The sequence below is a fragment of the Panthera pardus genome, unplaced genomic scaffold (genome assembly GCF_024362965.1).
Source record: "Panthera pardus isolate Hobbes unplaced genomic scaffold, ASM2436296v1 HiC_scaffold_13, whole genome shotgun sequence".
In the NCBI taxonomy this organism is placed as follows: domain Eukaryota; kingdom Metazoa; phylum Chordata; class Mammalia; order Carnivora; family Felidae; genus Panthera; species Panthera pardus.
This window is the reverse complement of record NW_026526688.1, coordinates 132,179,130-132,195,205: the sequence shown is the minus strand read 5'-3', so window position 1 is coordinate 132,195,205 and position 16,076 is coordinate 132,179,130. Positions and strand designations below refer to the sequence as shown.

General features: G+C 41.1%; 1 protein-coding gene and 1 pseudogene across 3 annotated transcripts in view; both read left to right on the top strand.

Moving 5' to 3' along the window:
• The window catches only part of LOC109276112 (60S ribosomal protein L27a-like), a 61,347-nt pseudogene extending 48,110 nt beyond the window's left edge, over window positions 1-13,237 (top strand).
• A 404-nt stretch (window positions 13,238-13,641) lies between these two features.
• Window positions 13,642-16,076, top strand: part of HERC6 (HECT and RLD domain containing E3 ubiquitin protein ligase family member 6) — a 62,370-nt gene continuing 59,935 nt past the window's right edge. For 2 of the 3 annotated variants that reach the window (XM_019464646.2, XM_019464637.2), the window contains exon 1: window positions 13,652-14,446. In XM_019464646.2, coding sequence (XP_019320191.2) covers window positions 14,248-14,446 — 199 coding nt within the window. In that variant the 5' untranslated portion in view covers window positions 13,652-14,247. Of the gene's footprint in view, window positions 14,447-16,076 lie in introns of all 3 variants that reach the window. The other variant, XM_019464654.2, reaches the window with a different exon arrangement.

The window sequence follows — 16,076 nt, the reverse complement described above, 5'->3', positions numbered from 1 at the left end:
TACAGCAGTTACACCTTCATATACCCTTTAATTGGGTTATGAATATTTTCCCACACAATTTCTCCATAATTCAGGGTTCTCTTCAAATACAGAGTGAAGGATTTCCTTCTTAGTTCATTCTTTGTGGTCCAGACAACCTGATCCTAAATGCACAACCCTGAAAACCATCCATTTATCCATTGTAACTATTTGTCAACCAAGTTACAGGGTGTCTTGCCTTCACCTTAATGGAGAATGGACTTATTTTTCTCTGATGACCGTGCAGCCTGGCATCTCTTCTGTCTTCTCTCCTTTCATAGTCAGGCCTGTTCAATATTTCTTTCTATGATGCTCCACACAGGCAGGCGAGTTTCACTTGTTACTCTTCCTGTAATTGTTACCTGTCACTCTTACACCCAGCAAGCCTTTCTCTCCCAAGCCCAACCTACATTGTACTATAACAGGTACCTTGCCTTCAATTCCAAACTGACTGATTTTTAGAAACCATTTCATTCTGAAGTAAACTCTGTCATTGTAATCAAAAGTAGTCCTTTTCTCTTTTATGAAAAAAAAAAAAAAAACCATTTGGAGTGCCTAGGTGCCTCAGTTGGTTAAGTGTCCGACTTTGGCTCAGGTTATGATCTCACAACTTGTGGGTTCAAGCCCTGCATGGGGCTCTGTGTTGACAGCTGGGAGCCTGGAGCCTGCTTCGGATTTTGTGTCTCCTTCTCTTTCTGCACCACCCCCACGCCCACCCCACGCTCTGTCTCTCTCTGTCTCTCAAAAAAATAAATAAATGTTAAAAATTTTAAGACATATTCATTGCATACAATTTTTAAATTCCACATAAACCCCCCAAAATAACTACTACACTCACTAGATGACATTTAAAGAGCCTGTACTAAAAAAATTTTAAAAAAATGAGTCTGTACTATATGTTAATTGCTAAAATAACAAAATTACATTACTATTCCAATTTTACAGATGAGGAAATTTCACCAGGGTCTGAAAAGACTTCCTTAAGATGCTTAACTGGTATTTGTGAGTCTGGATTTACACCCAGATCTATCCACTTGTAAAGCCAGCAATCTCTACCACTGACAACATCTTTTTAAAGGCCAATTCTGTTGTATAAGCTGTACCAAAAGACTTAGCAGTGTCATCCCTACTATTGGATTTTTTGTTAGTTTCCAACCTTTTAATAATATTTAGAAATGGCAGTTTGGTAACATCTGACTGGCTCAGTCAGTAGAGCATGACTCTTGATCTCAGGATTGTAAATTTGAGCACCATGTTGGGTATAGAGATTACTTAAAAAAAATAAACTCAAAAAAAAAAAGAGATGGCAGTTTGATAAACATTATAGTTAAATCTTTTCTTTGAAGTAAAAATAGCATTATCTTTCCTCTAGAATACATAAGTAATTTATCCTTATTATAAACAATCAAAGAACACATGAAATCATAAGGGAAAAGAAAACACCATCTGAAATTCTACCATCCTGTAATAACCACCATTAACATTTTGCTGATCACAATTTTGTATCTTTTTTATGTGCACCATGTATAATTTTACATAAGTGGGATCTTATGTCTTTCCCTCTTTTCTTTACTCCCTAACTCCTACTCTCACAAATCCTTTTTTTAAATTTTTTTTAAACATTTATTTATTTTTTAGAAAGAGAGAGAGAAAAAAAAACACCAGTGGGGGAGGGACAGAGAGGGAGACACAAAATCCCAAGCAGGCTCCAGGCTCTGAACTGTCAGCACAGAGCCTGCCATGGGGCTCAAACCCATGAACCCTGAAGATCATGACCTGAGGCTAAGTCGGACACTTAACTGACTGAGCCACCCAGGCACACACACCACCCCCCCAATCCTTTGTAGGGATCAAACTCACAAACTGTGAGATCATGACCTGATCCAAGTTCAAGAGCCAGACACTTAACCAACCCTGCTACCCAGGCACTCCTGCACTCTCACAAATCCTATTCATAGAAATAGATGGGATGTTCATTATTTATTTTATGAAAATGAGATTGTTTATTATACTAAAAGAAGGAAAAGAGAAATCACTTATTTCCAATGTGCTCTCTTAGCTTAAAAGTAAATCATGAGGGGTGCCTGGGTGGCTTAGTCAGTTAATTGTCTGACTCTTGATTTTGGTTCAGGCCATGATCTCATGGTTCCTTGAGTCTGAGCCCCTCATCAGGCTCTGTGCTGACTGCGTGGAACCTGCTTGGGATTCTCTCTCTCCCTCTCTCTCTGCCCCTCCCCAGCTCATGCTGGCTCTCTCTCTCTCTCTCTCTCTCTCTCTCTGTCGTTCAAAATACATATAAATAAATAAATCATGAAAATTCTTCCAAGACTACTAGTATAGATCTAACTCACTCTTTTTGATGACTCCCTAATATTCCATTGGCTATGCTACAGTTTATTCAATCACTCTCCTATTAAAGGAAATTTCATTTAGTTTTCTTTCTTTCTCCTGCCAATCCAAGAAAGTTTTTTAAAAAATCCATATATAAATATCCTTACTTACAAATATGCCCTTACTTCTATGGAATAGATGCCCTGAGGTTACTTGTGTGACTGCTAAACCTAGGCCAGGGACTGGCAAACAAACTATGACCCATGAGTCAAATCTGGTCTGCCCCTTCCCCTCCATTTTTGCATGGCCTGTGAACTCAGAATGGATTATATATTTTTTAATAGCTGAAAAAAATAAAGAATAATATTTTGTGACACACAAAAATTATCTGAAATTCCAGTTTAAATGTATAAACAAGGTTTTACTGGACCTCAGTCATACTCATTTATTTATACATTGCTTGTGCTACTTTCATGATACCATGTCAGAGTTGAATAATCGTGACAAGAACATATGGACTGCATGGTTAAGCGTCCAACTCTTGATCTCAGCTCAGGTAGTAATCTCACGGTTCGTGGGACTGAGCCCTGCATCAGGCTCTGCACTATCAGCACAAGGCCTGCTTGAGATGCTCTCTCTCCATCTCTCTCTGTTCTTGCTTTGCGTGCACGCTCTCTCTCAAAATAAATACATAAAAACTCAAAAAAAGAATATATGGACTGCAAATCCCAAAACATTTATGTTATCTGGCTCTATATCTGGCCCTTCGGTATACAAAAGCTTACTGACCCCTGACCTAAGCAATTGATATACTTCTCTTATTGTTATTAGGTGGACAGGGTAATTATTTTAAAATATATTTATTTTATGGTATGAGATGGAAAAATCAATCGCTAAGGAATTTGGGGGAGGATTTAAAGCCATATTTGAATTGTACATATAGTGATTATTCCCTCTGTATAAAAACTATTTTGATATTCAGATTTCAGTAATTACCAGCATAGGTATAATATCTGGGGTGATGGGAAGATACATTCTCTGGACAGGTTGCAGTTAGGATATAGGACCTCTCTTTCTTTAACTGTCAAGTTCAGCTTATTCCTTCCTTCTTCGTGACTGTCCTACCCACAGTACCTTTTAGCTGTCTAGGCATGGCCAGGCAACCAGCTGTTACTTTATACACCTGCTAAAATAAGCAGGGACTCACTGTGAGAAGCAGCAATTGAAAAGTATAAGTGAGGAAGCCAAATGACTTATGACTAATTCTTGGCAGAAACAGCAAGAGGGTAACAGATTACAGATAGATCACCTCGGCCTGAAACAGAAAAGTGTGCGTGATAATATAGTCAAGGAAAGTGCCAACAGAAAACAAAAAAACAAAAAACAACAATAAAACACTACCCTATCTTTATAGATAAACACAGAGAAATAACTGATTTCCCTTTTCTGTAGAAGTGTTCCTAGAATTGGCTGTTGTGATTAAAGCTGCCCTTGAAAAGGGGAAGCAATTAATTTAGGATTTTACAGGGAGTTAGGAATTCCAAGAGGCAGGAAAATGAGCGTATAGGAAGACCAGTCAACAGGTCACAGGGGGCAATGTGAGAATTTTCACACTTCAGACTGTCATTTTTGCTGAAGTAGAAAGCGTATTTGTTCACTGTTAGAACTAATGCCCAAGACCTTAAAAGAGAATAATTCCTCCTTTTCCCTTTGTCACCATGCATTCTATTGGATCTGCTGTTAGTCCTCAAGTATTGATGGGGGGCTGGTTCTCTAGATGAAAACTAGAGATGAGGATGCTGGGCATTCCATGGTGGCAAAGCAGATAGAAATCCTGCCTTCACAGAACATGCAATTGGGCAATAAAAGACAAACCATAAACTCAGTAAATCAGTACATTCTAGACTAGAGGTTGATAGATACAATGGAAAAAATAAAACAGGGAGGGAGTGGGATGGAGAACTAGGTCTAATCTTAAAAATCGTGGTCAGGAGAGGCCTCTGGGAGGTGAGACATGAGCCCTGTGCATGTGGGGGATGAGGACTCCAGGGAGGAGAAACCGAGAGAGCAAGTGTTCTGAGGTGAAGCATTCCTGGCTTTGCGAAGGCACTGTAAGGAATCCAGCTGGTTAATGGGAAGGAAACCAGGAGGAGAGTACTTAGGAATGAGGTTGTAGAGCTGAGGGACTTGTGGCTGAATTGCACAGCCTACATGCTCTTTGGCTTTTACTTTGGGTGAAATGAGTGAAAATTTCCCCGTAAAAATGGAGACCTCAGATCTAAGATCTGAAATCCACTCCCAAGTCTCCATATCTTCTGCCACCTTGTTTTGTCCCTCATCATCCATCCTCACTGCCTCCAGATTACCTCTGTAACACCGGGGCCACCACCAGGGGGCAGTGAGTGAGGCACTTGCCTTCCATGCAAAAGTTAAAGGCAGCGCCAAAAATCTCCATAGTTACTGATTTTCCTTATGTTTCAGTCTCTGAAATGGCACAGTAAAACACTGGTATTGATCCTTGCTTCTTTTAAATTTTGATATTTTGTTCATCATGGCTTTTTGGCGTTAGTGTTGATTTTTAGAAATACTGCATTAAATGTTATTTGATTAGATTTTTGGCATTCTTTCTCTTAAATAGTGTGTGCCTCACTCACCTCACCCTAGTCCCTGCTCCTATGCTGTCTCTTCTCCCTGTTTCTCCAGCGTCAGTCTAAACCAAGCGTCTGTAAACAGCTTCTGTAAAGGCCAGATAGGAAATATTTTAGGCTTTTCAGGCAATATAGTTGCTGTGACACTCTGCCATTGGAGCAGAAAAGCAGCCACAGGTAATGAGCAAACAAGTGTGTTCCAGTATGTTGGAGGTTATGGAGAAGACATGTTGCTACTTAATATCGTCTCCTTCTTCCTTGGTGACAGGAAGGTAACAACCCCTTTGGGGTTGTAAGGTGCTGCTAAAAATTACATTTTACAGCATCTCATGCTACTACTACAGCCAGGTGAAGTTTTGGTAAATCAGATGCATGCAGAAATGTGGTGTGGGACTTGGGGAAGCAACCTCATTCCTCCTTTTAAGCTGCTTAGAATACAGCTGTGACAGCTACAACCCCGGCAGTCATCTTGGAACGTGAAGTGTAAATTCGGTTCTCTAATGAAGCAGATAGAAGGTGTGTGAGTTTCTGGAAAATAATGGAGCTGTCAGATGAGCCCCTGACTGCATACCTATGGGGCAGGGAGGAGAGCCAGAGGAAGAGAGAGCTAATCCCAAGCAGGCTCCATGCCCATTGGGGAGCCCAAGGCAGGGCTTGATCCCACAACACTAGGATCATGACCTGAGCCAAAATCAAGAGTCAGTTGCTCAACTGACTGAGCCACCCAAGCACCCTTTACCTCAGCGCTTTTTATGTGTGAGAGAAATAAACTTGTATTTAAACCATTACTCTGTATTTAAACTATTATTATTTGACAGCTTTTTTATATTCAGATGAAAATAATCCTAATTTACAGGTAAAGCTGCACTAGTTCACACAGGTTAACAAATTAAGTGAAACAGTGTTTCATATACAAATTTCAGGCAGCCCTCAATTTATTATTGGCTAACATGTTTTGAAGCCCCTGGCTTGAGTGGTAACCATTTCTAGGATTCAGAGGCACTTTTCCTCTTTCTTCCCAGTTCAGGACTATATTCTGGTGTTCTGAGATTGTTAACATTACAATGCAATGTGTTATGGCAATTACAATAATAATATAACATGTGAGTACAGCATTTTGTTTTTTTTCTAAGTAATTTAAATACTAATATCTTCCAATGAGCATGGGAAAGAAAATCATTAAAATCCTTGTGAATAATTGTAAGACTACCTATAGAGAAGAGATGTCAACCATAAGTCAGCCAGCCATGAAAAATGGTTGCTACCATTAAAGAAAAAATAAAGAGGGGCGCCTGGGTGGCTCAGAGGGTTAAGTGGCCGACTTCAGCTCAGGTCATGATCTCAACAGTCTATGAGTTTGAGCCCCGCGTTGGGCGCTGTGCTGACAGCTTGGAGACTGGAGCCTGCTTCAGATTCTGTGTCTCCCTCTCTCTCTGCCCCTCTCCCATTCGCGCTCTCTCTGTCTTTCAAAAATGAATAAATGTTAAAAAAATTTTGTTTTAAGAAAAAATAAAGAGATCAAGTTGACTAATACTGCCATCTAGAGTTAGAAGTCAAAACTACCATTTCTTATCTATAAGCAGACAGGGTTGCCTGGGTGGCTCAGTCAGTTAAGCCTCTGACTCTTGACTTCAGCCCAGGTAATGATCTCATGGTTCAGTTCGTGAGTTCAAGCCCTGCATCAGGCTCCATGCTGGCAGTACAGAGTCTGCTTGGAATTCTCTCTCTTTGCCCCCCTCCACTCATGCACAAGCTCTCTCTCTCAAAATAAATAAATAAACTTAAAAAAAAAAAACTGTGTAAGGTTGAAACATCAGGGTTTGTGGAGGTCGGTTTTTTTATTTTGGGGTGTTTTTTTAAGTTTTTATTTAAATTCCAGTTAGTTAACATATAGTGTAATACTATTTTCACGTGTATAATATAATGATTCAACAATTCTATACAACACCCAGTGCTCATCACAAGTGGACATCTTTAACCCTCATCACCTATTTCACCCATTCCTCATGCCCACCTCCCCTTTGGTAACCATCAATTTGTTGTCTATAGTTAAGAGCCTATTTCTTGGTTTGCCTCTCTCTTTCTCTCTCATTTTCCCTTTATTTTGTTTCTTAAATTCCATACATAAGTGAAATCATATGGTATTTGTCTTTCTCTTATTTCACTTAGTGTAATACTCTCTAGCTCCATCCATGTCATTGCAAATGGCAAGATTTCATTCTTTTTTATGGCTGAGAAATATTCCCTTGCATATATATACACATCTTCCTTATTCATTTCATCAGGCAATGGACACTTGGGCTGTTTCCATACTTTGGCTACTGTAGATAATGCTGTGAACATAGGGGTGCATGTGTCCCTTTGAATTAGTATTTTTGTATTCTTTGGGGAAATACCTAGCAGGGAAATTGCTGGGTTATAAGGTAGTTCTATTTTTAACTTTTTGAGGAAACTCCATAGTGTTGTGCACGGTGCCTGCACCAGTTTGCATTCCCACCAAGAGTGTAAGAGGGTTTCCCTTTCTCCACCTCTTCACCAACACCTGTTATTTCTTGTCTTGTTCATGTGAGCCATTCTGATAGGTAAGTCAGTTTTTTCTCCCACTGACTTGTACCAGCTGTCCTAATTGTCTTGTCCACTTGACATCTGCCAGGGAGCTACCTGTCAGTAACTGGGGTGGCAGCTGGAGTGTAATCACAAACGGAGCTAATGTATAGAATGGGTTAGATTTTCCATTTGTCCAGTCTAAGGGCTGTCCTAGCTAAGCAGCACAGAGGATGGACACTGGACTCAGAAGCATCAAGGTTAAAGCAGAAGTGAGCCTAGGAAGAGGATGGCAGAGGAAAGCAATGGAATTGCAGTGACCCTTCTCAGGTGTCCTTCTTTCTGATCCTCAGGGATTGACGTCAGGGCTGTTTTCACCCCTCCTGACTGGTTTATTGTCTTTCCTCAGTCCCGTTTGCTTGTAAGGACCTTTTGAAGGTTCATTCTCTCATTCTCTTTGTAACATCCTTCTCACCTCACTTTGAGTAAGTGCTGTTTGGTAGAAAGGCAGTGGAGAAAGGAAGTATGATTTGAATCTGGGGTCTCCCATTTTTCTTACTATTTATCTTGGGCAAATCACTAAAATTTCCTGAGGCTTGGGTTATTATCTGTATGCAAGGACATATATGGACCTTATGGGGCGGTTGCAAAACTTACATGGGTATATCTACTGTGAGGGAAACTGGCATGTGGTAGGTAGTTAGGGAATGCTATTTTCTTTTGCTTCTCTCAATTCTCCTGTCTTCCAGAAATCGCTGTTAGGAAAAAAGAAAAATAGGTTATTGGTAGGAAAGGTTAGGTATAAATTATCTTCAAAGATTGATTTTAAACATATGATGACAGTCAATTTATATTGTTTTTCTGTTTTTTCACCTGGGTGTTCTCTCAGAAAGGGAAGCTCATTAGACACAATGATATGGTGGAAAGAAAAATCTTGGGCTATTCCACTCACTTATCTGTAATTTGAAACAAATCACTTTCACATCTCTGAGCCTAAATTCTTCATCTGTGACATAGGAACAGTGTTCCTTCCCATGCCTACCCACTCTGTGCTTCTGAGGACACATGAGGTAAAACAGCTGGAAGGATTTTGCAAAATGTGAATACTAATGTGAGTGACAATTATTATGTTTTGTGTACTCAGTAAAGATGAAATCTATTAACCACGGATTTTACTTAATTCAGCTGATAGTCACTGAGTGCCTTTTAAGTGCCAGGCACTATATTTCACATATATTATATAACAGACACTTTGCTAGGCTTTGGTGAGGCTACAAAGATGTTAAGGTCTTTCACAGAGTTGGTTGGGCAAAGATGGAATAATATAACCATATGGAGCGAAATTAATTTCAAGTTGGGGAGTGTGTGTATACTAAGGGCATCATTTGTTGTAGGAGCCTAGAAAGAGGAGTAACTGATATTATGGAGTCCAAGAAAGACTCCATAGAAAAGGCCTATCAGATGCACATATTTTCAAAAATTTTCCCCATAAGGGGGGAAAAGGAGATTCTAGACAGAAGATATATTATGAACAAAGGCATGGAATTGGAAAAAAGAAAGTAGGCAATTGGAAAAGGCAGGCTGTTCATTGTGAAAATAGTCCCTGTGTATGGGTGGGTATATGAGGGTGTGATGCCTGTAACTGTTGGTGAGATGCAGCTGGAAAGGTCAGTCACAAGCAGATTACACAGGGCCGTAAATTATACACAAAGGATTTTGTACTTATTTTTCTGTAGCAATAGGCCTACTTAAAAAGCTAAGTAATATGATCAGACCTGTGCTTTCTGCATATAACTCTTAGGAGAATATATAAGATCAATTAGAGATGCCAGATATTAGAGATACAGACATGTGAGAGATCATTGCAAAAGAGCTGAGGAAGGGTAGGAGTGGTGGAGGTAGAAAATGGGTAGAAAATGAAATGTTGCTGATCTGAGCCCACATCCATCCTTCAGCAACTAATTGGTTCAGGAAGGATTTTGCAGTGGGGAGGGAATATGAGATGAATCGGGAGTTGTCTAGGTGGAATGGTTGTGAGGATGTGCCATCAACCTGAGGGGGGCACAAGAGGCGAGATCAGAGACCTTGAAGAGTGTGTTATAGTGGAAATTAAATAGGCTTTCTAGCCAAATTGACCAATGTTAATATCCTGTCACTCACATGCCAAAGTTACCAAAACATTGAGCCTGATTCCTTACCCACAAATAAGAATAATAATATCTATTTTACATGATTGATACACAATACGGAAAATACTTGTTGCTTATCTCCTTAGCGTCCGTTCCCCACTTCTTCCAGCAACATGCCCAGCTTTCATTTTGGAATCTGCCTACTCCTCACTCTCAGACCAACTGCTTGGGTGAGGTTCCACCCCCATGTGGCCAACAAATCTGCCAAGTGACTGACTGACTCGATCTCCTGGCAGCCTTGATTGGCTCAGGGGGAGACATGTGAGAGCATCACACCTAAACACCACATTCTCCAAGGCTGTGAAGCAGAGAGTTGGATATAAAGATTAGAGTTGTCGGGAGGGAGAGAACTATAGTTACCATGTCTGGTCTGCTGTTAGTGTCTGATCAAGGATGTAGAAGTGGCTGCTTTTCAGTACAAAACCGAAACATGGAAATAAGAGAAGGCAGAGAATGGAGAGTAGATCCTGGGAGGCTCTAGGTGTCATTGAAATTAAAAGGCTGTTTGTCACCCAAGTATCTCATGATCTATTTCAGGGCATAAGAATATCTTTTATTACACACAAGGCAATTCAGCTAGGGTTTGATGCCTACTAAGATGACAATTTAACCTCAAAAATTACTCCTACCTCTATATTATTAATGTTTTTGTTTGTTATTTTGTAGCAAGGAGGGAGTTTGGAAGTTCTTTGGAAAAATAAATGTGGTGTATGGTTAAAAATAAATAAATAAATAAATAAATAAATAAATAAATAAAGATTAGAGTTGTCAAAACTCTCTTGCTATCTCAAAGGAGCCGGAAGACAAAGTCCTCATAGCAGGAGATAGGGTGAAGAGGTACAGAGAAATGGAATCATTAGGACATTAAGCACTTGTTTTCTTTTTAGGATCTTATTTTTAAGTAATCTTACACCCAGTGTGGGGCTTGAACTCACAACCCCGAGATCAAAAGTCACATGTCAGCCAGTTTCCCTGACATTAAGTCCTTGTTGACAGTCTTTCCTGAAATCAGCCATGCTGATTGGACTTTTCAGTATGTGAATGTCAGAAAACTCTAAGTTAGGCAATCTGTGCAATAACAAGTACCTTCCAAAAACTCAGGGACTTACAACAATGAACACTGATTTTTCACTTATGCTACAAAGATTACCTATAACTCTGCTAGGTTATGGTTTCTAATCTGGGACCCAGGATGATGAAGCTAATCTCGATCTGGAAAATCAACAGTTGTAATAGAGGGAAAAGAGAGTAGGTAAATAATTGTTGGCCCTTAAACCATCTGCCCAGAAGACACTCCATGCTGGCATGTCATTGGCGAGAACACATTCACATGCTCAAGCTTGATGCCATAGGGCAGAGAGGCAAATCAAATATTTTTGAATAAGCATAATGCAATCTACAGTAAATTTCTTTTGCTTCAATGAGCTTAGGTCATATTTTCTGTCACTTGCAACCAAAAGAATCTTAACTGAGAAAAACTGATGAAAGAACTAAAGTAGGTATTTTACATAAAATAGCCAACACATAGAGCACCTGAGTGGCTCAGTCAGTTAAGCGTCTGACTCTTGATTTGGGCTCAGGACATGATCTCACCATTGGTGAATTTGTGCCCTGTGTCGGGCTCTGCACTGACAGTGTGGAGCCTGCTTGGGATTCTCTCTTCCTTTCTCTGTGCCCTTCCCCTGCTCACTCTATCTCTCAAAATAAATAAATAAACTTTAAAAATAAATAAACAAATAAATAAAATAGCCAACACATGGTAAATATTCAATAAATGGAGCTACCATTTTCAAGTGCATGAGCACAGATGAACTGAGAGTTATCTAGTTATCTCTTTCTCAAGCAATAGAAGTATGATCGGTTTAAGTTGCATTGTATTTACTTATCTCACTAACTTTTATTGAGTTCTTTTTATGTGGCAGACACTGTGCTAGGTGATGGGGACACAATACATTTACATGTTAGCTCTCCAGATGATTGTTTTTTTAAGAAATACATTCAGGGTAGGTGCCTGGGTGGCTCAATAACTTCAGCTCAGGTGATAATCTCACGGTTCATGCATTCAAGTCCCAAGTCAGGTTCCTCACTGACAGCTTGGAGCCTGCCTGGGATTCTCTCTCCCTCACTCTCTAACTCCTCCACCGCCACCACCGCCCCCCTTCCCTGCTTGTACATGTATTATGCACTCCCTCTCTCTCACTGTCAAAATAAATACATAAACTTAAAAAAGTAAAAATAAAAATAAAACAGTAATGCCAATGATGGCTAACATTGTCAGAGTCACCAACGACCTCTATTTTGCCAAACCTAAAGATCAATACTCAATCCATATCTTGCTCAACAAGCAATTGTCAAAGATGATCATTCCCTTGTTCGTCACCTGCTTGGTACATGCCACCCTTCCTGGTCTTCCTTCTAGGATCCGTCCTCTGTTATAGGCTAGCCACATTCACCTCCCACTGAGTGATCTCAATCCCCCATCTGGCTTTAAGTATCCTTTCTACACTGAGACTCTCAATTTTATGACTCCACCCTGACTCCTCTGCACAACTCCAAAACAGTTAATCCTATTGCCTCCTTATATATCAAGCATCCCACAGTTAATACCAGACTGGACTCCTGACCCACCAGCCCCAAAGTGAAGCTTCACTCAGGCTTCCCCATGCCAAGAAAGGGAACTACCATTCACCCAGCTGTTCAGGCCAACCTTGGAATAATCCTCATCCCTTTCTTTTTTTCTCTCCTCCTTCTTCCAACCCATCAGCAAATCTGTGGACTCTTTCAAAACATCTTGAATGTGTTCATTTCTTCTCTCCTTCCTTCTAGGGTACTGCCTTAGTCCCAAGGGCATCCTTCCAACCTGGCCTCCTACAGCAGCCTCTCCTAACTGGCTTTTCTGCTTCCATTTTTGTTCTATTATATTCTACATGGCAGTCAGAAGGAATCTTTTAAAACTAAAGTCAGATCATGTCACTTCTCTCTTCAAGACCTTCCAACTGTGCTCTTTCTTCTAGGCTGCTGACATGCCATCCAGACTGAGAAAGACCCGGAAACTTTGGGGCCACGTGAGCCATGGCCACGGCCTCATCGGCAAGCACTGGAAGCACCCAGGAGGCCGGGATAATGCTGGCAGCATGCATCACCACAGGATCAACTTTGACAAATATCATCCAAGTCACTTTGGAAAAGTTGGTGTGAGGCATTACCACTTAAAAAGGAACCAGAGCTTCTATCCAACTGTTAACCTTGATAAACTATGGACCTTGGTCAGTGAGCAGACACGGGTAAATGCTGCCAAAAACAAGACTGGAGCTGCTCCTATCATTGATGTGGTGTGATCGGGCTACTACAAAGTATTGGGAAAGGGAAAGCTCCCTAAACAGCCTGTCATCGTGAAGGCCAAATTCTTGAGTAGAAGAGCTGAGGAGATTAAAGGCGTGGGGGGAGCCTGTGTCCTGGTAGCCTGAAGTCACATGGAGAGAGGTTCATTAAATACTAACAACTGCTTTTCTTAAAAAAAAAACAAAAAACAAAAAAACCTTCCAACTGCTCTCCTTCACCCTCTGCCATTAGATATGAACATGATTCATTCCCTCATGTCCCATGTCCCCTAAGCTCCCTACTCAAATGTCACTTCATCAGAGAAGTGTTCTCTGAAATCTTATCAAAAAATACAAGTTCCCGGGACGCCTGGGTGGCTCAGCTGGTTAAGCTTCTGACTCTTGATTTCGGCTCAGGTCATGATCTCATGGTTGTCACTTCAGGCCCTCCGAATCCCTAGTCAGGCTCCATACTGGCAGTGCAGAACCTGCTTGGGATTCTCTCTCCCCGCCGCCCCTCCCCCACTCATGCAGTCTCTCTCTTTCAAAATAAATAGACCTTAATAAAGAAATAAGTATTTAAAAAATACAACTTCCTTCTGACCCCACTATTACTTTACTGTTATATTTCTTCATGTTGTCACTTGACATTATACTATTTACCTGTTTATAAACAGAATGTTAGTACCATGAGGATTTTGCATTACCAGTGCCAAAAACAGCTTAGGAAATGCTTCAGATGCTTTTATTAAGCATCCTAGGCATTATTCTAACATTATGTATTATCTGTTAAATTACCCTAACATTAGATTTGCTGTATTACTCTCCACATTCTCATTGCCGTGGTAGCTGAGGCACGGATTCCTTAGGCAACTTGCCCAAAATCACACAGCTTATAAATGACTTAGCTAGTATGTAAGTAATTCCAGAAGCTCTTCCTCTGGAGTCCCTCTCTGCTCCTCAGCACTCGAGGGTCACGTTTGATCCACAAAAGCCATTGGCCAGGGTGCTCGATGACTAAGGGTGCCAGGGCGGTGCTGCTGCGGGGTGGGGAGTCGGACTCCCTGATGTTATCAGACTCGGGCTGTTCCTCCTAGCCTCCAGGTGTCCGGCAAATCAGCACACAGCCTGTCACTAACCTTGGCAAGCCGGTCCAGGCTTAACGCACAGCCACTGGAGGCCGGGCGCGGGAGCGGGATGTACCTGTGCTGGGGCGCCAGCTCCAAAGGACCTCTGCGCCGGAGGCCTGCGGCCCGGGGCGGTCCCGAGCTTCGGCAGGCCGCCAGCGGGGAGCGCCACTCGCTGCTGCTGCTGAGCGACGGCGCTGTGCACTCATGCGGGGACAACAGCCGGGGCCAGCTGGGGCGGAGAGGCTTGCAGCGCGAGGAGCAGCCAAGTAAGTGCCCGGGGCAAAGGTGCGGGGCGCGGGGCCAGGCAGGGGATGCTGCTGGGAGTCCCGGGTCCCCTGGGCCTCCAGAGGCGGGGAAACGTTGCTCCACACCTTCGCGCGCAACTTCGTCAGTTTCGTTTTCCAGATGCGCGGTTGTTTTCGGTTTCCAGTTCATCTTCAAAGCGAAACTGACAGCGAAACTAACGGGACCGCGTTCCTTTAAAAAGAGACGTGGTACTTCCCACTAAGCCTTTCCATACTAGTCCTTGCCTGAGCGAATCTATCTGGGCTGATCAGAACGACTTTCCAAACTGGTTTATGGGCGGAACACCTCTAACTCTCAGAAATAGCCCACGGCGTCTTTATTTTTTTTTTTTTTAATAAAATACATAATAGCATTTTTACCATTACTGATTATTATAACACAGGAAAAGAAATTGCCTATAATTCCTATACCCAAAGACAACTACTAATATTTTGATGCATTTCTTTTTTCACTTTTTTCTATCATACATTTAATTTTATAAAAGCATGTCATTATATAGTTTTGTATACACAGTATTATGCAGCTCTGTAAATTGCGCTCTTATGAAACATATCATGAACATTGCCCTTTTATTATGATTTTTTTTAATGTTTATTTATTTTGAGAGAGACAGCTCGAGTGGGGGAGGGGAAGAGAGAGAGAGAGAGAGAGAGAGGAGAGAGAATCCCAAGCAGAGTCATCAGCACAGAGCCCCACGCGGGGCTCCATCTCACCAACCCTGAGATCATGGGCTGAGCTGAAATCCAGAGTTGGTGGCTCAACTGAGCCACCCAGGTCCCCCTTATTGTGTACTTTTGGAAAATACATTTTAAATTATTGCATAACATTCTAGGCTTTAACAGTGCAATTTAATTATTTTTCTTTGTTAGAAATTAGGTTTTTGTTTTTTTTTCTCATTAGGGGTTTTTATAAATAATACTATGATTGCCGTTATTTGACCATATTTCTGATTACTTACCTAGAATAATCCCAAGTGTTGTGTCTGGGAGGAAAAACTTCTCTACCCTATTAGTTCTTGTTCTGAAGGCCTACGAACTAAGCTGATAAAGACAGATTAACATGAGAAAAAGCATACAATTTTATTAATATTTTATGTGCACAGGAGTTCACAGAAAAGAAGGGAAACTCAAGAAGTGATTAGATTCAGGGACTTATATGCCATTTTAGCAAAGAAAAGGGGTTTTGGACTTTGAAGGATGATCAGTTGTGGGGAAGTGACTAGGAAATGTATGAGAGAGATTAATGAAAGAAAAGGGTTATTTTGGTAAGAGCTGTCTATACAGACTCATCTTAGTGCCAACTCTAATGATAAGAGTTACTCTTCTCTTCCTAGTATGGAAGAGGGGGTACATCTTTACAAGGAAATTTTATGCTCTGCTTTTAGGTGGATGAGGGGAGGGCAGAGAACTCTTCCTGCTTCTCTTGATTTTCAGTTGCCTTCAACTCCAAAAATTGCTCAAGTGGAATATTTTGGGATGGCATATCCCAATCCCTTTTAGGTGGAAATGAGGGGCAACATAATACTTGATGCCAAATTGTTGTCTAGGAATGTGGTACCAGTTTCAGCCTTCATGAGTGTATGAATCTTTG